This window comes from Canis lupus, chromosome 10, assembly GCF_048164855.1.
Source record: "Canis lupus baileyi chromosome 10, mCanLup2.hap1, whole genome shotgun sequence".
Lineage (NCBI taxonomy): Eukaryota > Metazoa > Chordata > Mammalia > Carnivora > Canidae > Canis > Canis lupus.
The window spans coordinates 13295410-13321131 of NC_132847.1; the positions used below are offsets into that span (position 1 = coordinate 13295410).

Consider the following 25722-nt stretch of genomic DNA (forward strand, 5'->3'; position numbering starts at 1 on the left):
ATACCATACCAGAAAATGATAATGTATCAGTGACAATAATAACAAAGCCCAGCAACAAATGCATCAGAGTGTTAGCATTTCTTCCATGTTTCCCATAGAACTTTGGAACATCTATAGACAGACTATGTGACAATATACCAAGAATGAACAGTATAGAAGACTTTCACAATGCAATGCTCAGTTTCAAATATGCATCCTTGTATTTGGAAAACTGATACCTTTTTTAATGAAGGAAGAAATGAATAATTTTATTACTTTTTATGTTTCATTATGTCCATTTTACTGTTTCCTCTTTTGTTTTTCATTATTTTATTTCTTATGGCAAAATTGTCTTACAGCCAATTAGTTATGCAGCAAAAAAAAAATATGCTTGCAAAAAATACTTATGGTGAAACTACCTAGAACCAATAACAGTAGGATGTGTTTTGAGAAGTTTGGCTTTGAAGACCAGGAGAGAAATAATGAGTAAGTTAGAAATAGAGATGTTGGGTTAAGAGAGGCTTCTTTAGAAGATGGGAACCTCCAGATCATATGTGAATGTTTAGAATCCTGATTCAGTGGAGAGAGGGAGGTTGAAGAAACAGGAGAGGTCATAGGGCAAAGTGTGAAGCCTGGAGAAGAAACACACAGCAGTGGGTGGGATCCTAGCACACCGGGAGGGCGGGATTTCATACCTGCACAATGTCCAGAGGAGGTTGCATGCAGATAAGGCAAGTTTTAGGCTGCTAATGGGAAGATGAGCCAACTTTGATCTGTTTACTTATACCTCATATGTTCTTAATGAAATGCCAGTCAAGCTTATCAAGCCTATCTGATAGAAAAGAGAGACATAGGGAGAAAAAGTTATTTTTAAGAGTCTACTTGGTCATTTGTGTCTTCATCAAGACACAAATCAAGATTAAAGCTCCTGGAACCATTTGCCTCTATGATTCCCAAACGCAAGACTGGCTTGGAAGTCTTTGGAGATGGTAGATGGAACATTCAGTGGGATCCTTCTGGGGGTTCTCACTTTTATAATCCCTTTCAGTGGCCCCAATTCACCTCAGCTGTGTTGATGTCATGAGACCAGTATTGACCTCACAAACTGCCCCCTGATGATGCTGACATTTGAACTACTAATGTCCAGCTCTGTGTGCCATGTCTTCATCTTTCCTTGATGCCAACCATGCCTGCATATCAGGGAAGCATGCTTGGATCCCATGGCTCTCAGGTGTACCAAGCACAACTGTAAGGTAACCACACCAGTTCTCTTCTGCATTCTTGGTTCTAGAAGCCAGCCCAAAGGCATTTGTGCGTGTATATTGCCTGTGTGGACTATGTGTGTAGTGTGTGTGTGTGGGGGGGAGTAGTTACAAATTTTAGAGCAACTGCATCACCAGTGAAATTGATGTATCACTTCCTAATATGAAAACGTGAAGAGTAATGCTCCTCTGTACAAATGACAGCTTAACATAATTATTTTTTTTAAATCAGCTTCAAATCGCAATTGTATATGTGATAGGAGAGAACATGACAGAGTTACCTCCTCCAGAGTCCCAAGACCAAAGCAATATTAGATAGTCATTGCACTGGTGCTCCAATATGTGGCTTTCTGCTCCTATAGAAACAGATATACTGACTATAACTTTTGTGAGAGGAGAGTATCACATATAATAAATTCCAATATTATTCAGGCCTAAAATGAACAAAGCTACAAGATGCCACAGTCTCAAAGAATTATTAATTCAGCTTAAATAATTTCATTTGTCTTCATGTTCTTGTTTCTCCCTGTCCCTCCCCCTCCCTGCTTCCAGCCCCAAGCAGACATCCATGTTTTCTAGCTGCAAAAACTTAGTAAATCTTTGAGTAATGACTGAATGGATGTACCCAGTTCTCAGAAATCCAAATTCCAAGGTCAACAACTAATATCTCCCCCAAGATTCTTAGAACTTCACCAAAGGCAACACAACCTGTGAATAGAAGTTCAACCTATATAGAGCTTCAAGAAGGTCTGACTTAGGACTCTGTCTCTTGCTTTCCTTTTATATTACATAATTCATTTCCTTCTTACATCTACTTCCCTTTCAAATTTTTACCTCAGACCACCTGGGTGTCTCAGTAGGTTAAGCGTCTGCCTTTAGCTCAGGTAATGATCCTGGGGTCCTGGAATCAAGTCCCACATCAGGCTCTCTGCTCAGCTGGGAGGCTGCTTTCCCCTCTTCCTCTGTGATCTCTCTCACTTTCACTCTCTCAAATAAATAATCTTTAAAAAAATGTTAACTCTTTGAGGTTGTCATACAAGGAAGAAATGTACTAGAAATTGAAGAAGGGTCTAATATACCCAGGAACTCAGTAAGTTTGCAATATTTCAATATATCAATATTCTAATATTCTTCTTTGGCCTCTCCTCTGAGCTGGGGGGCCCTTTAGCATATAAATTGGAGACAAATCAAGCATTGGAAATAGCATAAATTCCAAGTTTTAGGTCGGAGAGTATCTAAGCTATGCTTTTTTTTTTTCTCTCCAACTATAAAAGCTGGAAAAACTAAGTGGTTTTCTCAGTTTGTAAGTTTTTCCTCTCTTGCTCTACCTTGATGTTTCATTTTACCTGTGACCTGAAAGTCATCTGATGGCCACGAGGTCAGGCATTATGCCAAACAGAGAAGCCCAGAACAAAACACCAGGGACATCCTCCCACCATTTTCTTCAAGGAAAGTAATTCTTAACAATAATTTGGCAAGTCTCACCTTCCAACCAATCTCCTTCAAAACATTGGGGGCAAAAGAATATTTATCTCAAATGTGAGAAAAAGGGGGTGGGGGGAACGACCTCAGCTAAGAAATTATATTCCTTTTGGGAGCAGAAACCAATGTGGAATTTATTCTTTAACTTACATTTTTCAGCCTTGTATCTCAGGATGAGCAATTCAATAATTCAAATGCCAAGCATATAATCCAAATACTAAGTAGCTAGTTTTTAAAAATCAGGTATGTGAAGATACTTGAATATTAGCAGCATTTCCAAATGATTGTCTGAGTCTTTCTTATCATTCAAAGCCGCAAAACAAAACTCTACATCATAAGTAACAGACTCTAATAGTTGGCCAATATACAGGCTGGGTCAGAAAATTCCTTAACGTGGCATCCAGTGATTTCCAAAAACAATTCAATTTCAAACAACGATCCTTCCAGATGTGACATTTGGGCAGAATTGTTTGAAAACTCTAGAAGTAAATGTGAAATACTGGTAGTTTCCAGACAATCAAACTACAATTGTTGAGGTTTGAGATTGAGCTGTGCCGTTACTCCTATATATTAAAATGCTATTTATAATTTGTCGGTATGTGTATGACATGCCTGAGGGAATGGAAACTTAATTATACACATTCATTCTCAGTCAAGTTTGTTGAAATTATGCTCTAAATGGCTGCAGGCAAAATTCTGACTTTGGGAAATGAGTCTCCGGTGACCCGGTCTCATATTTTGATCTTGTTCTCCTTTTTAGGCCTTTCTGCACCCTGTCTGTCCCTGCCAATCCCACCTCTCTATATTGTTGGAAAGGGGCTGGGAGAATTCTATAAAATACTTCACAGGAAAATCTTTCATAGGACTATTTGCTTTTGGAAAGAGGATCTGGGGGGAGGACAGTGTTCACCCCAAAGGAATGAACATTCAAGGTAGTCAAGAGAACAGACGTAGGAGTGTTGCTGGTTTCTCTCAAATCCCACCCAGTGGCTGACTCTGTGGACAAATAAGACCGAAAATGATACTCTAATAACCTTTGGTGACCTTACCTCCGCCTTGTTTCTAGAAACATCAGACAGACCTGGGATCAGATAATAGAGGAACAGTGACGTCACAGGTCTTTGACTACTAAACTACTAAACTACTAAAATTTCCAAGCTTCAGTGTACCCACTGTGAAAGGCTGAACGAAAGATCTCCCATATAGTACCCGGGATGGTATCTGACAAATCATCCCTCGTCAGCTCCTTCGCAGGGGCAGGGGAGGAAGAGCTACAGTCTGAGTGAAAACAAGTTTTACTAATGACTCACTACTCTGTGCCTTATGTTCTGATTTGTAAAATGGGGCACTGAGTCCCCCCCGGAGGATTATAAAGTGAATTATTGGCATTAAAGCCTGTTAAGTGCTTAGTACAAGGCCTGGCACTTAGAAAGTGCTGGGTAATTATTAACTGCTACTTGGTCAGATATTCTCAATATTGGAATGTTCACAAGAATTTCTAAAAGAGATTTTATTCTTTTTCCCACAAGTATGGAGGAGAAAAACTTTTCCTTTTATTTCTCCATCCAAACTTTCTGCCTTCTCTGATATGCCTTGTGCACTTACCACAGACATTTCAATTATTTGGCCCTAATGGAAGGAATCAGGAGTGTGGAAAATCTAAAACAGCAGTGAGGGCCCAACTTCTTTCTGTTTAATTTTGTCATGCAGAAAGAGGAACGCTGTCAATGGTATGACACCCATCCAAAGAGCTGCACAGTCCCTCAGCCTCTGGCAGGACAGGCCCTGTTTTTGACAGCCAGCGATCAGGAGTGAGGGAAGCAAAACATCCTCCAGCAAGCAGGCATCTTATGGGTTTGCACCATTACTGTGCACACAATTGCTAGGCGGTCTTGGAAACCATTTTCAGCCACTAAAGTAGAAACTTCTCTAGACCTATGGATGGGCTTCAAGACTCCTGTTGAGTTCCATCAGAACTGCCTCAGTGCTAAATTCAAAGAAAGCAGGGGATTCTCACTGGGACAATCTGTTAATTTTCATTGTATGCCCTCTTCTCTAAACATCTCCCCTGCTACCTGGTGAATTTTGAATTCCACAGCCTGAGATTCAGTCCTTTGACTCAATGCACTGACTCTGTAGGACATCCCAGCAACAATGTAAAGATTTCCTAGATTGAAAACAAACCCCCCTCGGCCATTGGCACATTCATGCCAATTAACCATAAGTTCAGCTCCTTTCTTAGAAATGAGATATAAGGCAAATGCCTTGTATTGGAGCAATAGCTACTCAGGACCACAGGCGCAAGTGCTTTCCGGGTTTGGGTAGGCTGCATGTAGGGCAATAGAGTGTAGTAGAGCCTATGGTATTCTGGAAAAGAAGTCCTACCTAAAGATAGCACATTTAAAGCTTTTAAGAACACTGTGTGCCCATCAAATAAAACATGCCTGCCCATTGGCTGAAATTGTCATTGGTCCATCAGGTTACAATCTGAGATCCAGAGTATGAAGCAGAGGGGAGGTAGTTATGGGGGGAATCCTGGGTGAGAAGCTGTGAAGGGGACAGCCTGAGTTGTAAGGGACCTGTGAAGGGATGCACATAGTCGTGTGACAGCTGTGTGCAGGGACCTCTGGCATGCACACTTCATGCCTGAGCACAGAGTAACTCACCCCAGCTGCCAACTGCCATTTGGACTCCGTGGGAGTCCTGGGGACAATGAGGCTATTCTTGTGGGTCAAACATTCAGGCGTCTAACCTTCTAAGAATTTTACAGGGCCACAAAAAGTGCAGGATCCTAGAAAGATCCCACAATCTGGAAAGTGGTTTTCAGAACTTATACTCTGAGTTCCAACATGTTAGTGGGTGGAGAGGTTAAGAAATGCTTCCTCCACTCAGCGGGCCCCTTTGTCACCCTGTCCCTGCTTCTTGACTAACTTCACATGCAGTGGGCTCTGTGCATGCCACATAGGGATCTGTCCACCTGACCTACTGTCACAGAAAAAGAGCTTGGGAAAAACCATTTTCTAAATAAAGGTGGGGAAGTAAGTACGGTTATCCCAACTGTTAGGACAAGCTGCTGGTTCTGTACCTAGCAGGGTGCCTGTAACCAGAAGATTCTTCCTATCTGGACTACACTGAGTCACCTCCTGACAGACAACCCATTCCTCCAGATGCATTTCCACTTAGTGTAGGTCTCAACCTTCCAAAATCCTGAGCTATGCTTTTAGGAGGTGTCTCTGGGTTCTTTCTGCTCAGTGTGCAACTTCAGTATCAGTATTTAGAACCTCATTGCTTTACTGGCTTTTGTGAAGTTGAAAAAAATCTCATTTAACCCAGATATTTACAGACTGACCATACTGTGGTCATTACCAGTCACACTCCCAGAAACAAAGTACATGTCAACATACATAAGAATATTAGGAGGCTGAGTCCTGAGACGGAAAGGATTGTCATGTGTATCCCTCCCATCACCATCGCCTTTTAATTTTGTATCTTGTGACTTGTGTCATTACAGACTAATGATTGCAACCAGCTGGTTTGAAAACTGTCTTAAGGCGGGGCACCTTTCTCTTATGTACTCATCAAGGTCATGGTTTACACCAAAGGAGACGGTTTCTTTTTCAGGATGTTCTTAGCTCTGGGTTCCTTGAGTCCTCTTTGACTCTTAGATTAATGAATGTCCCCAAATGAACACAGGACATATGGTTGTTTTAATGCAAGGATATTATGGTACAACTTTAAAAAAAAAAAGGAAAAATTAAACTGTATTTTTGGTTTCATTTCCAAGTTATATGCAAAGCATGTTCTTTGGAAGAAACAGGCAGGCATTTAATTTACATACATATTTGGTAATAAAATGACATCCCTTATGTTTTGATGTGGTTGCTTTGACACAACACCATTGAAATGACCTCCTCAAAAGGAACAGGCCAACTGTTTCCATGACAGCAAAGAAACCCAGCAAACTACTGCCTCCCAGTGCGCAAACCTGGGAGGCTTCCTCTGCTCTCTGGTAACACATAGCTAATTGTACTTGTGGCTTTCCAGAACCAAAGCTCTCAGAACTCTCTCTCTCTCCTCCTGAGGGAACTGAGCCAAGAGATGATAACCATAGGCTGGAGGAAGTCAAGGACAAGGCCAGCGAAAATGTAGAGGAATGGATAGTATGAAGCAAAGGAAGACTTTGGATATCCCTGACATCACCTGAGTAAAGTGACTGACCTGACCTCTGTCTTTTGTGCACACACTCACACACACACACACACACACACATACATATATATTAAAAGACTTTGAAGTTCCCTTTACTGGAAGATGAGAAACTGGTGCAAGCGATGTTACAAACAGACCAGATGCCATGCACATGGGCATGGAGGGATAGCCCTACTTTCAAATTATTCATCTCTGCCCCAGGGCTGGGCTTGACAATCTAGAATTGGGCTTTTCTGAATGAAATTGTATGTGAGTGAGGTTGCTCCTGGTGCATTGTCTCGGGCAGAAATTTTGATGTCCTGGGGAAAAAAATCTCAATAAAACATTTTCTATTCTCTCTAGTTCTTTTTTCATTTTTTTTTTCTGTTTTCAAGAATTTCTTGGGAGACAAGTTAAAGGGTTTCAAATCTACATTGACTTAACAATAGTCTCTAGTGCCCGGCAAAAGTCACTCTAAGATACATCATTTGGTTCTGCAATTTCCTCTGACAGTGTGTGCTTCTGACTTGGAACTGACCGCAGTCCATGAGCACAGCAATGCAAAATACTCCCCTAAACTAGGTCTGAATGAATGCTTTTTAACCAGCTTTATTGGGAAATGATACACAAACAATAAACTGCACTCATTAAACATGTGCAATTCAGTGAGTCTTGACAGTTTTATGTACCTGCTACAGCACCACCATAATCAAGATATGGAATGTTTTCATCACCCTGAAGAGTCCTTATGACCTTTATTCTGCTTCCACGTCCAGGCAACCCCTGATTTGATTTTTAAGCACTAGAGCTTAGTGTGGATTTTCTATCCCTGGAATCAGGTGGTAGTGTATTATTTTGCATTTGACTTCTTTCAGCATAACTAGGCTCTGAGTGTTATCCATGTTGGTGCAAGTGGCAATAGCACTTTTCTTATTGCTGAGTGATCGCCCGTGGAATGGTAGGGTTATACTTTGTCTATCCACGGATCTTCCCACTTGTGTCACTGTTTTTCTTATCACTTAAGAGTGCTGTCTACTTCAGGGCAGGCAGAACCAGTCTGCATTTCTTCAACAAGAAAGAAATCCAGAGGTTTTAATATACGAGAATTATGAAGTGTCCCATGTGACCCATTCATTCCTTCATCTGATTCTATCTCAAAGGTATGAGGTCCTCATCCTTATGCTCAGATCTCAGTACAATCATGACACTTTTCATTACTTTTTTCATTGCCCTCTCTCTGTCTGCCCCCCACCCCACCCCTCGGCCAACAACACAGCACCTTAGCTGTGGAGCTGTGGCTGATGCAGTTCTGTCCGCAGAGAAAATACTGGCTGCCAGAATGTTAAGTCAAACCGCTCCCTAGTGCCTCATGTCTGGCTAGCTTCTAATGGCAAGAAAGTGGAGTCTGGGGTCAGGACCAAGGCAGGAAGGTGGCAGGACACCTGGAAGAGGCGCCTACCTTTGAGTGTGTTCTCAAGGACTGACCACTTATTTTGAACACACTACTTCCTTGCTCTCACATGCTTTCTCTCACGCCTTCACGACCTCCTTTAACATTTTCATGTTAACTTACTACAGTAATTGTTGAACAGGTCAAGTGCATTTCCACCTGTGCAGCAGTCCATTATACTGGCTTCTGGTTAAAACCCTTCCTTCCTTCCCACTGTAGGCTCCGTTTATCACAGCACTTACACATTTTGCCTTCTAAATGAATGAGTAGTTGATACACTAGTCTCCCTTACCAAGGAAAGCTAAGCTTGGCATTCCGCATGACCTCCAATATGGGGAAGATGCTGTCCTCAATTTAAACAGTTATGCTGGAAAGAGCAGAAGAATAAAGTCACGAGGGCAATAAAACTTGAGGACTGTGGGCTCTAGCTTGGAGTCTGGGGCCGAATTTGGTGTGGCTAATAGACCTGCTTCGTGGGGCTAAGGTTGGCGTGAATGAAGTCAGCATGAAGCGTTTGGCCTTTGTTCTGTAGCTACAGAGAACCACAGAAATTCCGGGTACCACATCAGACAAGCTAAGTCTGCACCAAACATAGTCAAGTGTAGAGAAAAGAAGGGGGCAGCTGGGAGGCTGAAAATTATATGTTGATTTGTCAGTCTAGCCACAAATGGGCAACACAGTACCAGGGGATGATTCAATCCATCCATCCCCCCAGATTATCCCTTTGGCTGCCACTTCTCAGCATAAGGTGGCTAATATGATATGGCTTCATTTAGTTACTTCTGAAATCATATTTTGGCTAATGCAGCCAAGCCAGACAAATGAGCTGAACAAAATTAAAATACCTGAAAGAGTTGTGTTTTGATTATCTTAGGTGGAAACAAATTCATGCTAAATTCTGTCTTCAGGGATTTTTTTTTTCCAGGTCTTTTTTTTATCACTTTTTAAAGTAACAGGGTGGAATTGTAGGGCCTCAATTAAGTTTCACTATGTAAGCATGTGGATGATGTATATTCAAGTATAAACAGTTGACAAAATAAAATGGTACTCGTGGAACAATGTAATTTAAGATACTGTAAATATTTTCATTTTACATTATAGTTTTATTTTATGCTGTGCAAAACTATTCATTGAAACATTAATTCTAGTTCCAATTACTAATTGATAACAATTCTAGATTGGATTATATACACAGACATGATTATCATCTTTTATCAGTTATTTAAGGAATGTTCAGAAAGTAATTTGGGCTCCACGATTTTTCCTTTTAGGACTGATCTGTTCTGATTACCTAATCCCAACCTAACTTTTAACCCTGGAGTTTATATTTTCTTTATTCTTATAAAAATGACACAATTGAATTTTTATTATAAAAATTCAAGCCGTTAGGAAAGTACAATGATCAGCATAAAAATTACTCCAAGATCCTTTCAATTTGACTTAAGTGGCTATCACTCCAAACATCTCTCTCCCTGTGCATGAACATATATAAATAAATAGGCATGCAGATGTTTTCATAGGAGCAAGTTTGTCATATCCAAATTATTAATACAGATATCATAGAGGCAAAAACAGAGATATTTAATTTTACTTTAATTTGACAAAAAGAAACGAAAGACAAGGTGATAGTATTCCTGAACTTTAGAAAATTATTTCTTGGGGATCCCTGGGTGGCGCAGCAGTTTGGCGCCTGCCTTTGGCCCAGGGCGTGATCCTGGAGACCCGGGATCGAATCCCACGTCGGGCTCCCGGTGCATGGAGCCTGCTTCTCCCTCTGCCTATGTCTCTGCCTCTCTCTCTCTCTCTCTCTCTGTATGACTATCATAAAAAAAAAAAATTAAAAAAAAGAAAATTATTTCTTCACTACAGAATATTTGTTTTTAGAGGGCCCACTACAGTTAAGAAACAAAGATAAGTTACCAGATTTGGGGGAAAAAAATGTAGCTCCAGATTTTAATTTTACACAGTTCTAAGTGACAGTTTATCATGACACTAAAGAATTTAGTAACATTAACATCTTTGTCCCTCACCTTCCTTTGCCAAATTTTGATAGAGTATTTTTAGATGTCAAGATGTCAATTTTTAGATGTCCTTTTTTTTTAAAAATTCTTTTCTCAAACTCCCAATTTCTAGGGTCATTTTGCTTTAGTTCTAAGCTTAACTCGATCTATTGCTAGTCTTAGAGTCAAAGCTTCAGGATTTCTGAGCTTGTCTGATTGTTTCATCTCTGCATTGCTTCTATTTTTTAAATAATGTATCCAAAGGGGATCAGAAATAGAGTGATCACAGAATTTGTTCATCAAAGGGAGACACCTTAAAAAATGCAAGAAGGAGCTATTAATACTTGTCAAGACAACAGGTATCATGGGGACTAGTTTAGGCAAAGTAGGACTTAAGATCACCCTAAAGCCAAAAGTGGTGTTTCATATGTTCTTGCTCCAACTCAGCACTTTTTTGAGGCATTTAAATGGTGCCAAAGAGTTCCTTACACAAAGAAGCACCTATTTGGGGGAAAAAGTTTGATCTAAGTAAAGGTCCAACAGCTCACTTCCAGGGGTTAATGAGTGGGCTCTAGGGAGTCCACCAATCAGTCAAAATCATATCCATATACATGTGCATTTTTCTGGAAAGATGTTCATATAACTCATTTAGATCTTCAAAGGGTCTATTGACCCTTTATGTTTAGAACCTGTACAGATTGTTGAATATCTATATACATAAAAATATATATTATATATGTATATGAAAACCAGGTAGTTATTTGTGTTTAGAAGAAAACAAAACAAAACACCCTGTCAAATCAAATGATTAAATTATATGTTGCACTGTTAAATATAAATTTTTATGGCTGTGGGGCAGAGTTTCCGTGTATAAATTAGTATGTAAACTCCATATTTACATGGAGTAAATGTAAATCAGAAAAGTTACATTGCTGGATTATGCTCCCCTAACCTCCTAAGAATAATATCATACAAATATAATTTCACATTATTGTTACTTAGTTTTTGTTGTAGGATTAATAGAAGAAATGATCTAATGTAGAGTTTTTGACCTTTTGTAAAATTGCTAGTAATGACTTGGATTTCACTTTTCAGTGTCTCTTTCATGAAGGTTTGTACAATAACACTGAATGTTAGGAATATTTTTCCCCTTCAACCAGCTGTTACACTTCCTTCTATAAGCTCTATGGCAACCGAGTTGTACAGTTCACTGGGGTTACCTTTTAGCCTGAGCTGTCAGGAAGGTCACTGAGGCTATTAAAATAGATATCCTACTCTAGGATTACTGGAACCATTTCCATTCTTCTATCAATTCCTTGGTTAATACTGAAACATTCTCTTTTTTGGTCCTTATTCTGCTGCCATTGCTTAGATGGTGATATTACACAGCTATTTTTATTTTTTTATTTTTTTATTTTATTTTATTTTAATTCCAGTATAGCTAACATATGGTGTTACATTAGTTTCAAGTGCACATTATAGTGATTCAGCACTCCCGTAAGTCACCTGGTGCTCATCACAGCAAGTGCCCTCCTTAATCCCCAACACCTCTTTCACCCACCCCACTAACCATTTCCCCTCTGGCCACCATCATTGTGTTCTTTAGGCTTAAGAGTCTATTTCTTGGTTTCTCTCTCTCTCTTTTTTCTCATGTTCTTTTGTTTTTCTTAAATTTCACTTATGAGTGAAATCATATGGTATTTGCCTTTCTCTGACTGCCTTACTTCACTATTATACTCTCTAGCTCCATCCACACACTTGCAGGTGGCAAGATTTCATTCTTTTTATGGCTGAATAATATTCCACTGTATACATGTGCCACATCTTTATCCATTTATTTATCAGTGGGCCCCTGGGCTGCTTCCATAGTTTGGCTATTGTAGAAAATGATGCTATAAACATGGGGTGCATGTATCCCTTTGAATTAGTGTTTTTGTGTTCTTTGGGTAAAACACCCAGTAGTGTGATTCATGGATCATAGAATAGTTCTGTTTTTAACTTTTTTGAGGAACCTCCATACTCTTTTGCAGAGTGGCTACACCAGTTTGCATTCCCACCAACAGTGTACGAGGGTTCCCCCTTCTCCGCATCCTCTCCAATACTTGTTGCGACAGTTACTTATTTTCAGTTGTAAAAGTGAGTAGGTGGATGACTGGTCATGGCACTGACTAGGAGAAAAGTTGTTAAATGTCCTCTTTCCTTTGCCATGCACAGTCCTGGCCCAGAAGATTAAACATGAAGTGTTCCTGAAGGAGAAAAGACATTAGTAAAAAGGAGGAAAAAACTGCTGCGTGGAAAATAAAATGATAATGCCAATAGTGGCCAGCAAAATGATTGGAAACATATGAAAGTTAGTGGATTCAAGTTAAAAGAAATACACACATCTGAAAGCTTTCCCTGAAGTGCTTAACCTCCTCTGTCCAGATCCAGCCCCAGTAGACTTTCCCAGGAAATCAGGAAGCAAAAGCAAATTTGTGATGAGCCCTAACAAAAGTTTATTAGGGGGCATTTAACTGCCCCACCCCATAAAACAGTTCACACCTGAAAGAGCCCTTCTGTAGATTGGGGGATTAAGTTCTTAAAGAATGTTATACTTTGATGTTAAAAAAAAAGTAATGCCTCACCCCAGAATATCTGAAACATTGACAGGAGAACTGTTGATCTAACCATTTGCTCTGCAGGAACTTTAGACTTATCAGCTTCCTCTTTGCCTTCCTTTTGATTACAGTTTCCTGGAATCCATGGCCCTGGCAAGGCCCCAGGTAGTCAGCCCCATGCTGCAGGGCAAAGCTTCACTGGCACTGCCTTGCTGGGCTGGGGCTGTGCCGAGTCACGGTAGTGCCTTAGCCAAGAAAGGGTCTTTTACCTTTTTCGCTGGGGCACCCACCTCCTCTTTTACTTCCCCTCCAACTTCCCCACACCCACATCCATCTCAAAACACTAGAGAAAGAGGCTGAAGAGCAAACCCGTGGCAAGGAACCACGAGATGGAGATCGTTCAGCTCTCTGCAAGTTTCAGATTGACAATCCTGAAACTAATGAAAAATAAAGAGGTTCTCTTATCTCCTTTCAGACCAGCAGGGATGCATTTTTCTCTTTCCTGGTGTCTGGGTTGCTCGCTTGCACTTCCCTAGAGCAGGCTTAGGAGTAAAATTTTAAAACCTAAGAATATGGAGTGTGTTGCAGGTTCAACTGCAGTTCAACCACAAATAGAGCATGGAGCAGGCTTTGGAAAATATAATATAGAACATCTTAGCCTTTTTATGGTATTAATTTTCTCCCACATCCCTTTAAGTTATTTTGTGCATGTCTTCTGGCCTCTACGTCTGTCTGCTTTCTTCTAATTTTTCCTTCCAAAAGAAACCTTCTGACATTGTGACATGAATGTCTTCATTAATGACCCGTGCCATTTATTTTGCTTATATGCTTGGTTAAATACTGGATTTGGCTCATACTTTTCATATGGAATATTAATATTCATTATTCTCAAAGTAGAAAGACAAGCTTCTCATGTTAAACTACAAAAAACCTGTATTTAATTAATCTTCGAGTAAATGAACATGTAAAAAACAGTAAGAAATTGTTGGATGTTTTGAAAATTATTGCTTCTGCTTTAGCCTTTCTCTTAGGTCTTGAATTCCCCAAATATTTTTAAAGTCACTTTTCAGGCATTATTAGATCCTGTTACATGGCTAATAAAAAAGAAGGCTAAAACCTATTCAGTCATTTTTTGATGAATGTGGTTTATTGGCATAATTCAGCATAGAATAAGAGAAGAAAAACATTCTGCTTCAAATAATGTGCTTTTGAAAAAATTATTCTTTTAGGGCACCTGGGAGGCTCAGTCAGTTAAGTATCAGACTCTTGATTTTAGCTCAGGTCATGATGTCAGGGTTGTGAAATCAAGCCCCAAACTGGGCTCTGCACTCAGCTTGGAGTCTCTCTCTCTCTCTCTCTCTCTCTTCCTCTGCCCCTCTCCCCTCTCACATGCTCTAGGTAAATATATAAATAAAATATTTTAAAAATTATTTTTTAATTATTGAAGTAGAGTTGATATATGTTAAATTAGTTTCAGGTATAAAACAGTGATCTGACAATTCTGTTTATTCCCAATGCTCATCCCACTAAGTATAGTTACCATCTGCCACAATGTTATTACAATATTACTGACCATATTCCCTATCTGTCTCATTTCAGTGACTTATTTTAAAACTGGAAGTTAGTACCTCTTAATCCCCTTTACCTTATTTTACCCATCCTGCATCCACTTCCCCTCTAATAAATAATGTGTCGTTTTTTTTTTCAACTGGATCATCTCAGGAGTAACTCCACTTTCCATTTTTGCTTAGTGTGTGTCAGTGGCTTTACTCACCTAGAATCTTGTCATATATGCTTGGGTATGCAGAAACCAGAAACGTGTTTCCTTCTTATTTTGATTTTGCTCTTTCCACTGCAGGTATAACCCCCATTAGCCTTAGTGAAAAGCTGGCTGACTCTCCAACATGCACACATTTTACCCTTTTTATATATACCCAAAGGAAACCACACCACCAACTTAATTTGTTTCTGTTTTCATGCCACCCAGTGCTACTTACACACTTATTGGAAAAGGTCATTTCATTCCACTGAAGTTTTGTGCAGCTCAGCTTAACTGGGTCTTCCCATTATTCGGTGAGTATTTTTCCTTAATTGAGTTACTATCATGTTCTCTGCAGTGCTAAGAGAATCCCAGATTTTTTTTTTCCAAAAATCTCAGTAATTTTTGCTATTCTAATTCCCAGAATCCAAATCTTTTCATTGTCTGAAGATGGTTTGCCTCATACTTAGAAGATTAAATTCATCCTGTAGGAGCTCCACTTATGCCTCCCTTCTTGATCATCCATCTCTCTTTCACTTTTTCTCTATGTCCTTGGAGGCTAACATCTCCAGTTACATCCCGGGATCCCATCTCCTCATACCTCCTCTGAGACCTCGTTCTCTTACTTATTATCCCTCTTCTCTGAGTCCTAACAGGCTGTCTCTACCTCAGACACTTCTACCCCTAAAACAGCAACAAAACAGACCTTTTTTTAAAGATTTATTTATTTGAGAGAGAGAGAGAGAGAGAGCTCGAGCAGGGGAGAGGAACCGGGGAATGAGAGAATCTCCGGTGAGTGTAGAACCCGATGCAGGGCTTGATCTCATGTCCCTGAGATCAGGGCCTGAGTGGAAACCAAGAGTCAGAGGCTTAATCAAGTCAACCAGCGAGGCACCTCAAAAATGGATCTTTCTTCAACTCTACCTCTCAAATTTCCTTTCTGCAAACTTTTTGAAAGTGGATTTCTGTTCTCCTTGACCTAATCCTTAACTTCTAGCAGTTTAGTTGTTATCCTTATCTGCCATTGGAGCTAAACTCTCAAAAGTTACTGGTATATAATCTGTCGGCAACCAAATCTAGTGACTTTCCTCAACCTCCCCATTACTTAGTGTGCCATTGGACAGAACTATTGACACCACATTTCTGGAAACCAGAAGTGTGTCCAGAATTCTGAGTGGAGTCTTTTGTCTTCATGCCCTTTTTCTTTAATTGTGAACTTGAACCTTTATCTTTTTAGGCTGTGATTTCCCTTGACCAGTCTCTTTACTGTAGACATGCTTTCAGGACTTTACCTTCATACATTCTCTATATACTCCTTTTCTGGAATTTTCATGGTTTTAAACATCTTCTTTATGTGCATAGCTCTGAAATCCATGAATTCTGAATGGCAGGCCTCTATTTGCTATTTCAGCTGGACTATGTTTGAATTCTACTAGGTTATCAAATGCAACAGGTCCAGAACAGAATCCATTTTTTCTCCTTCCCCAACTTGCCTTTCTGTTTCCTTACCCCAGAGCCACATGGACGCTCAAGCTCTCATAGATATGGTGCCAAGACATGGTGCCAAGACAGCCCTTGATATACATTATCAGCAGACTAATTTTTTGAAGTACATTTATAAGTTAGTCCCCTATGTAACAGTTTCATATCATTTACAAGACAAAATCCAGATCTAAAAAAATATATTTTATTTATTTATTCATGACAGACAGAGAGAGAGAGAGAGGCAGAGACACAGGCAGAGGGAGAAGCAGGCTCTATGCAGGAGTCTGACATGGGACTTGATCCCTGGTCTCCAGGATCACACCCTGGCTGATGGTGGCACTAAACCACTGGGCCACCAGGGCTGCCCCAGATCTTAACATGGCATTCACGGTTGTTCATAGCATGGCTGCAGCTGAATCATCTGTTTCTAGTTCTCAAGGCTACACTGATCGCCAGGCAACTATTTGTTATTATTAATAAAAATATTTTATGTTAGTTGCTTTTCTCTGTATTCACCTTCAGGTTTTCATCCCTGAGGCTTCACTCACACTGTTTTCCATCTCCTGTGGATGGACGGGTGGAGGTGGGGGGCTCTTGGAGCATGGCTTGGTGGAGAAGTGGCTACTATCAACCAACTCCCAGATGCGATTGATTAACCATCCTGCCTGGGGGTGGAGCCTGGTCCATATCAAAAAAGGCCTAGAATCACAGGAAGTTGTTCAGGTGGTATACAGTGTTAGTTCTAAACTCTCCAATGACACTTGGGACTCTACTTTTCAGGAATATTGGCATACTAGACCCTGACTTTATTGAAAGGATACCTGATTTATTTCCGTAGTCTCTGCCAGTGTTGAGAATAGCCAGAAAATAAGTGATCAATAATTATTAAATGAGAAAACACATTTAAAACACATTTATAAAGTACCAATTTGTAGAATTCTGGTGATCTCTTTATTTCCTATTATCCTCCCAAGCCATCCTTACTCCCACCCCAATCACTCAGATGACACGGTTTATTATCTTAATTGCCAAAAAAGTTCAATTTATCTGGTGGTTGGAATTTTTTTAATGTGATTGTCTAGTTAATTTGAATGTATTATAATTTTAAAGTATAATTTCTGCACTTGAACTTTATCTAACAGATATTTTATATTACTTGTAGCCAACAATGATAAGGCGTCCACCAACAGTTGTTTGCTACATTTGTGGTCGTGAATATGGAACAAAATCTATTGCCATCCATGAACCACAATGTCTGAAAAAGTGGCATAATGAAAACAACTTGTTACCTAAAGAGTTAAGGAGATCAGAACCTAAAAAACCAGAAGTCAGGACCATTACTGGTAAGTTTTTGAAAAAACAAAAACAAAAACAAAAAACTTGACTGTATAAGGGGAGACTTTTCTCGCTAAACTTATAAGAGGACAGATATTCCTTTCTTAGTTATTCAAATAACTGAAATCAGCAACCTATTTCCCATTGTTACCATTAAGAAATTTAGCCCAATGTGGGCATATTTTTCAATAACACAAAAGAAACAAGAAATCCAGAAATCGATAGGCAATGCCCAGATCATTGAAATTTTGCAACTAATATTTTGTAAAGCACCGCACAAGGCAAATAAAACTCCATAAGCTGCTGTGAGTGTGGCCTCCTAACAGAGCCTTTGCTTGCTCATTTAGGGTGAGAACAAAGTAGTTCAGAGAATGTTTGCCAGGCAAACTAGGGCTTGCTCATCTTATTTCTACCATTGTCACTTTCTCAGTGGATCCCCTCAAAGGAAAATCATTCTTGGTCTTAAGAAAAGTATTATCTAATTTATTAATCCTCCTTATGTAACTAGATTTGTATAACTGGAGGGTACTCCAAGTCTTTTAGTATAAATGAGTCCTAAGTACCTTGTTAGAGATGTGACCCAAGAGAGTTCTCTAACAACCTAGAGTGGAATCTAGATTGTCATGATAAAGTTCTAAAGGCTGCTAGAATCTGACTATTCATAATCCTTGCCAAAAGTAGGAGGACTCATCATTCAGATGGGAAAAGAGCCCAAGATGAGGGGCCCCTGGGTGGCTCAGTGGTTGAGTGTTTGCCTTTGGCTCAGGTCATGAGCCTGGAGTCCTAGGATGGAGTTCCACATCACGCTCCCCACAGGGAACCTGCATCTCCCTCTGCTTCTCTCTGTCTCTAATGAATATGTAAATAAAATCTTAAAAAAAGCCCAAGATGAACACATCCATCCATAGAAATTAGAGCATTTGCCCACAAAGAAGTTTACTTTGCTGAAGCTCTCTTCCTAGAAATTCTCTGTGGGATCAAAAATCTGTTTTCTGCACTTCTGACTATATCAGCTTCTCTGCCTGAGTATAATGATCATGAGTCTAGAAAAGGAGAGAGAAACAACTGGTTTGAAGGGGGGTTCATTAGTCTGTTATTGCCCACAAGTGGAAATGGGAGGCCTTATAACCTCACTTCCCCGCAGTTTTGCTCTGGGCCCCGTGCTGTTTTTGTTTCTAAAGGCATCCTTCATCTGGAAGCAGAGAGAATTCCCATCCCATTTTCCACTCCATGACTTACTGTGGTCATGGAGTCCAAACAACCCTTCCTCCGGATCCAAAGGCAAAGCCCTACTCCAACATTTGTAACCATGTTACAAAATCATCCCCAATGAGACTCAATAAAGTGGAATGTTTGAATCCATATTACCATGTATGAGTAAGGAGAAAGTCCGTGCTGTTCTTTTTTCGATAATTTTCAAAGCTCTCAAAATACATATCGTATCCTGCAATGGAAAGTGATACTGAGTTTGTCCGAGGTTGTACTGGGGTTCATTTCCCGTGGAGCGAAATAAAGAACCTGAGGAGTAGCAGGATGGGAATCTAAAGTTTGCTATGCTTGTGTGAACCATTAGGATGAAGTCATAGGAGAATTGCCTGGGCTTTAATGAAGAAATATTTGCTGTGAAAATGACAAAAAGAAAAGTATGCAATTTATGTTTGAGTGCCTGGCTACACTTAGGGGGGGCCTATTTGGGGCGATACGAAGACACAGTCAATTTAATGTACTAAAGCCATTCTATTTAAATAAGGTTTATTAAAGCTAAATCCCACACTGTTTTTCTAAAATAAAGCCATATGCCTTTTCTCGTACTCTCTGCCAGTGAAGATTATACATATTTCGATGTCTTCCTTGTTTTCTTAAGGACACTTCTCTTCATCTGATTAACTATTCTGTTTGCATTCTTCACTTAAATTATTTAAAGAATCTTCAAGTCTATGGCCATGAAGAGATGATAAATTTTTAGGATATCATTCATCCTAAATTCACCCTAAACTGTCAGTTTTGGCCTATTAAGAACATTCCACTGAAGGATTACAGAAGAGGAAAAACACAGATGCATGTTCTTTTCCCTTTGTCAGTTTATATTTAGAGTCAATTGAAAGAAGGCCAAAAGTTGTATTTGCAAGATAATAATGTGTAAGCAAAGATGTTAATAATTAGTAAAGAATGCATATCATAACACATAAAACAATATTTTCCCCTTTTTTAAAAATCCAAGGAGTGAAAAGTCTCCGGTTCATAGCTAACTTTTTACTCAACCCTTGAAAGAGGGAGCGGTACTCTTTTTTTTTTTTTGGCAAAAATCGTCTGATTTGTTTAAAAGCCTCAGTCAACAGGTATTTCCTGAAAATATTTTCCATAAAAAGTAGAGTATGGTTCTCCAGAACAAAAACTGATCCATTTTACCATTTTTCTTTTCTTTCCTTTTTGTTCCTTTTTTTCTTTAACTTTCCAGCCAAAGGTTTCTATGATCTCGATGCCTTAAATGAAGCTGCTTGGACCAGTGCCCTGAGCCAGTTGGTTCCCTGTAATATTTGTGGGCGTACCTTCCTGCCAGACAGGCTGATTGTTCACCAACGATCCTGTAAACCCAAAGTCGCCAAGTAAAGCCCTCTCTCCCAGCAAAAAGTGTTACAGGAATTAGATCATTTGAGAGAGATTGGGGTATGGAGGGAAGGGGGAAAAGGAGGGAAGGAGAGGAAACAAGAAACACTGGAACCCACTCAAGGCGGTCTAGTGTGGGAAGCCAGCTCAGGGCTCTGGTGGCACGAGTGTGACCGTGACCATGATGCGGTGGGCCAACGCTCTGCTTTTAACGAGTAGCTGTGTGCAGGAGCACAGACACACTGGGGGCCGTGTCACACCCCATCAGACAGAATTACAAGTGGGCTGCACCTCATCTGGGCTGGCATTGTTGTCTCCAGGAAATATCAGAGCCAACTGTTGCTGTTTTTGTTCCATTCTCTTTTCCTGAGCAAGATTTTGAATTTCACAATTAGCACCATTATTATTTGGGGAACAAGAGGTTTCAGGTGGCAATTTCAGGCAACTCCTTAGTCTCAAGAAAAACTGGATTCCTTCCCATCCCTGTGCTTTCTGAAATAATGTCCCACTCCCTGCTTCCTCTGACCCAGGGAGACGTTTTTAATTGAGCTGTTGATCGGGAATCTTCTTGTTTCTATAAAATCACCACCCAGCAAGACATTAAAAAAAAAAAAAAAGCTAAGGAGTTAAAGTACTAGGACCATGTCTAACTCATACTCCCTTACCAAGAGCAGGAAATGCTACAGAGAAATTTCAGAACTGGTGCCAGCCTCATATGTCAGAAGATTGTTACAGTGCGATTCATCAAATGGGTGGAGGGTAGCTCTTTCCTTCTATAGGAGAAGTCCAGAGACTTCTCTATGTCCTCATAGAGGCTTATAGATGTTTTATTGTTGCAATCTAAAAGCCTGCCAGGAAGTTCTTTGCCTCCCCACCCATTGCCCAGGCCATGGGTTGTGAAACTGCCCTGTATTTTAAACCTTGAGTGTGCATTCATAGAGGCGAGGCTCTCCTGGGAGGATGCCAGGGTCAGGGAGGTGCTCTGCCCAGGAAATTCTGCTCCCCTGGGCAGTGCTGCTTTGCCGGCAGCTTTGCTTGAGATCTTTGTTCATTTTATGGCTGAAGTTCAGAGCCATCCTGGATCCACTGGGTTTCTGCAAACCTTGAATCCATGACCTAACAGCACAGTCAGCTCCAAATTATACAAGCAAATTTATTGGACCTAATATTTCAGTCACACATCTCTGTATTATAAAAGGTTAAGTTAATTGCACTAATCATTCCGGTAGTTTTTTTTTTTTTTATGCCCTTTCCAAAGGGAGAAGAGATTAACTTTTAAAATGGTCTTCAGATACCCTCGAAAAAGGTTATCATCTTGAGAAAGACATAGCATCTAATAACCCATTGATGATTCAGTCCTTTTCATTTTGCTAGCAAAGATGACAGCATCGAATAACAGAGTTAGTGTACTGTGTGTCAGACACTGTGCTTAGAGCTTCCTATACTGCTGTGTATATAAATCTCACATCAACAGACAAGGAAATGTTATCTTTATTTTACATCTGAGGAAATTGATATTTAAGTATGTAAAAAGCTAACTTGTGGTCATGCTGAGCTCGAATCGAGGGATGAGATAGGGAGGCAAACTTGCGACTGTCGAGATCCCAAACTCCCTCTCTTCAATGCTATTTGTGTGCTACAGCTCATCATTACCCCAGTGAACTACATGAACGAACGATCTGCCAAATGTGAACTGCCCTGTCTTTCAACAGCCATGCTGCATCCCGCCAATGTTCAGCAGGCCAGCAGGGGATATAAAGCAAAAATGTTGCCCCTGACTTTGAAATGAGTTGCTGGTTGGAGTTATAAAAAGACACTCTTATACCTGTTCCTTTCAAAGCATAACCAAAAAACCCAAACAAACTCCTCCATCTGTAGGAATTATCAGGGGTGTGAGTTCTGGAAGTGGGAAACAACCAGCTCTTGTAGGAATGGTCACTTCTACAGGGAACCTTATGTCACCTGGACGTCCATCATGGTGCTGATGGTGGAGACTCCACCCCCAGCTGACCTCAGCGGATCTGCAAGTTTTCTGTGGAGTTAAATCCAGAACAAGCTCATAGTCACAGCATCAGTCCAAGAGTTTCCGTCTATTAGAAGGCAAGTGGTCAAAATCTCCCCATTGACAGGAAGGAGCTCACCTGTTCTCTGCCAACTGCCCTCCTCCCAATTAATTCACTTCAGTGCAGATATTTGTACTGTCAAAATAATTTTTTTAACGGTATCTGACACCTCCGTGAGCTGTGGTCCCCACAGACACTCTCCTAGGTGATGACTAGCAGATACTCGATGAAGTCACTTGGAACTCTTATGCTTACTCTTATCTGCCCACCCAGGCAGTTGTTGGTCCGGGGTGCATTATTATAGGCATAACAATGCACTCCCCCCAATGCTCTGTTAACTGGTGCCACAAACTTTTCATTAGATTCTCCTCTAGGAGGGGAAGTGGCGGGGGTTGGGGTAACCAGGTGATGGGCATTAGGAGGTCACGTGATGTGATGAGCACTAGGTGTTATGTGCAACTGATGAATCACTAAATTCTACCTCTGAAACTAACAATAGGCTATATGTTCATTCATTGCATTTAAATAAACAAATACATAATAAATAAAACTTTAGGAATTGCAAAAAAAAAATTCCCCTCTCAAGGCTACGGGGAGAGTTTCAGGATTTCTTGATGCTCATCTGCACATTCAATTCACATCAGAGTTGCAGGGTATGTGTCCTATCAGCAGGGAACACTGGGGACCAAACCAGCGTGTCCTAGTAGGGGTGTGGAGAGAAAGAATCTCCTACGGTGAATAAGCATGGAAATGTGCTAAGTGCTCCACGATAGGGACTCTTCAGGCGGCCTCATCAGAATATCTGCTGACAGACAAGTATTTCCAACTGCGGTCTCGGGCATGGCTACCAGGTGACACCGCCTCGGCCTGGGGAATACTGACCCGAGTCTCTTCATGAAAGAAAGAAGATGCTATTAACAAGCAGACTCATTTATGAAGCAGGGAAGAGAGAGTAGAGCAGATATCCAATATCTTCTACCTGCTGCAAACAGCCCTTGGTCTTTCTGTCCCTTGTTCATTTGTGACATGAGTTGCATTTTATCTTTACAGCCCTCCCTGAACCAGCCTGTGTGGCTCTAATCCTGTATCAGGTCAGGATTGGAAGTTCAGCCCCATGCCTTCTCCAGTCCTGAAGGATCCTTTCTCTCCTGTGGCGATGGTCCACCTTCCTTTATCATTTATTACTTTCCTAGTGACCCTCCAGCTGACCCGTATGACATGGTGCACTTGTCCCCCTGGTGCTACCCAGTCTCTGTGAGCACTGCAGTCAGAGATGAGAAATGAGGTTTTCCTGCACTTGGAGGAAACAAACTCCTTGGAAAAGCAGGTTTCCAGTGGGGGCTAAACTAGGAGGTATAGAGAGAATATATACCAGGAAAAACACTTATCCTAAGATGGTACACCTTTATGCTTAGTCCTGCTTACATTTTGTTATAAAAACACTTAGGTAAACACAACACATAGAAAAAGTATAATAGGGGGATCCCTGGGTGGCTCAGCGGTTTAGCACCTGCCTTTGGCCCAGGGTGTGATCCTGGAGTCCCGGGATCGAGTCCCGCATCGGGCTCCCTGCATGGAGCCTGCTTCTCCCTCTGCCTGTGTCTCTGCCTCTCTCTCTGTGTGTGTGTGTGTCTCATGAGTAAATAAATAAAATCTTAAAAAAAGAAAGTATAATGAAGTCTCATTTTCTCTACACCCAGGTAAAATTTATTCCTGACATCCTACTGGGGTTGCGCTTGAATGGTTTAAATTTAACCTACTAATTTTTGGGGCAAAAGAGGAAGTTGGAGTGGTAGAGAGTGCTGCTGAGAGCGTAAGAATCCAGAGTACATCTGATAACGCCTTTCAGTTCTACTTACGGAAACATGAGATCAAGCCAGCAATGGATACAAACTTCAAGCATGATTAAAAAAAAAAAAAAAAAAAAAAAAAAAAAAAGTAAAACCTGATCTAGGCATTAGGGGGCCAGGTGCTATCACTGATGCACATTGATCACCTACAGCTGATGGTTTTCAGATGATTCCTAGTTGCGAGCTTGTTAGGCAAAATAACAGCTCCCAACATTACAGATGCCCAGTCCCCCAAACCTCCTGAATATGTCACCTTACATGGTACAAGAGACTTCGTAGATATGATTAAGATTGTAGACCAGGATTGTAGAGCAGGAGATGATCTCACATCATCTGAGTGGGTCCAATCTAAACTGCATGAGTCCTTAAAAGCAGAATAAGAAGGGAAAGAGCTGAGCCCGCGAGGCGGCAGTGTAAGGACTCATCACCCCGCTGCTGGCGGAGATGTGGGTAACTCTGTGTTGGGACCAGAGTGCAGCCTGCGTGGGCCAAGCATGTTCCCAGCTGACAGCCAGTAAGCAAACTGGAACCTCAGTCCTATAATCACCTGTTCCTGGATTTTGTCAACAACCTCAATGAGCAGGGAAACAGATTTTCTCCTGAATTCTCCAGGAAGAAATGCCACCCTGCCAACCATGTGTTTTTATCTGGTGAATCTTGGGTTCAACCCCTGAGCTGGAGAGCTGTAAGGAAGTACATTGCTCAAGCCAGTGAGTTCGCAGTGATTCGTTTTGGCAGCTACAGGCAAGGAATAGAAGCATCTATGTGGCATAGGGTAGGACCAATGAAACTATTGATCAGCAAGGGATGCTGGCCACCTCCATGGCTTGCCTCATGACAGGATGACACAACCGACATTTGGTCGGGGCAGATCACCCAAGGAAACTGGCTCCAAGATCTGCAACCCCTGAATGCTAGCTGTTTAGAAACATGTCACATTCTAGATGCAAATTTTTAATGCTCTGCTTAATCACTGTTAATTTTAATGTGATGTTAATATGTTTAACCACAAAATCAATTGTCATATGCACATACTTGTTTTAATAATAATAATAGGGGCACGTGGGTGGCTCAGTGGTTGAGTGCTCTTGGCTCAGAATTGAGTCCCGCACCAGGCTCCTTGCAGGGAGCCGGCTTCTCCCTCTGCCTGTGTCTCTGCCTCTTTTTTTGTGTCTCTCATGAATAAAATCATTAAGTTTTAAAAATAAAAAAAATAATAAATGGACAGGTGCCCCCGAATTATTTGGTCGTTGACTTTTGGTGCCAATAAGCCCTAATGGCCTTGCCCTGCCCACCTGTCAATTCTTTCCATGAGTCACAGAGAGAAAAAGAACTTCATTATCTGAAATAGTAGTCATTGTTGTAGGAATCTCTAAGGAAAGTACTGAGTGAAAAAATAGTCAAAAGATTCAAATTCTGAAAGTGCAGGTATGGTTTGAACTAATCCCGAAGCTCACTTTGGACTTTCCAAAGGGCTCTCCTGAGGGGCCATGGGCACTCTAAAAAGTGGGTTGGGCCATCATAGTAACTTGCTTAAAATGTAGGGAAAGGGTGGAAAAAACTGATCTGAGGACCAGTATTCAGCCAAATGTTCGAGCAAGAGATTTGCCTTCAATGCTTTCCTCTCCCTTTGAATCTTCTGGTTCTCTCTCAAAGTTTCTCCAG

At 40.7% G+C, this 25722-nt stretch overlaps 1 protein-coding gene across 10 annotated transcripts in view; it reads left to right on the top strand.

Annotated features, from left to right (window-relative positions):
• Nucleotides 1–20168, top strand: part of ZNF475 (zinc finger protein 475) — a 53277-nt gene extending 33109 nt beyond the window's left edge. For 3 of the 10 annotated variants that reach the window (XM_072840708.1, XM_072840710.1, XM_072840709.1), the window contains 2 exons: nucleotides 17365–17545; nucleotides 19996–20168. In XM_072840708.1, coding sequence (XP_072696809.1) covers nucleotides 17365–17545; nucleotides 19996–20147 — 333 coding nt within the window. In that variant the 3' untranslated portion in view covers nucleotides 20148–20168. Of the gene's footprint in view, nucleotides 1–1027; nucleotides 1233–6767; nucleotides 7229–14945; nucleotides 15033–17364; nucleotides 17546–19995 lie in introns of those variants that run through there. The other 7 variants (XM_072840716.1, XM_072840717.1, XM_072840715.1 and 4 more) reach the window with 7 other exon arrangements.
• The last annotated feature ends 5554 nt before the right edge of the window (nucleotides 20169–25722 follow it).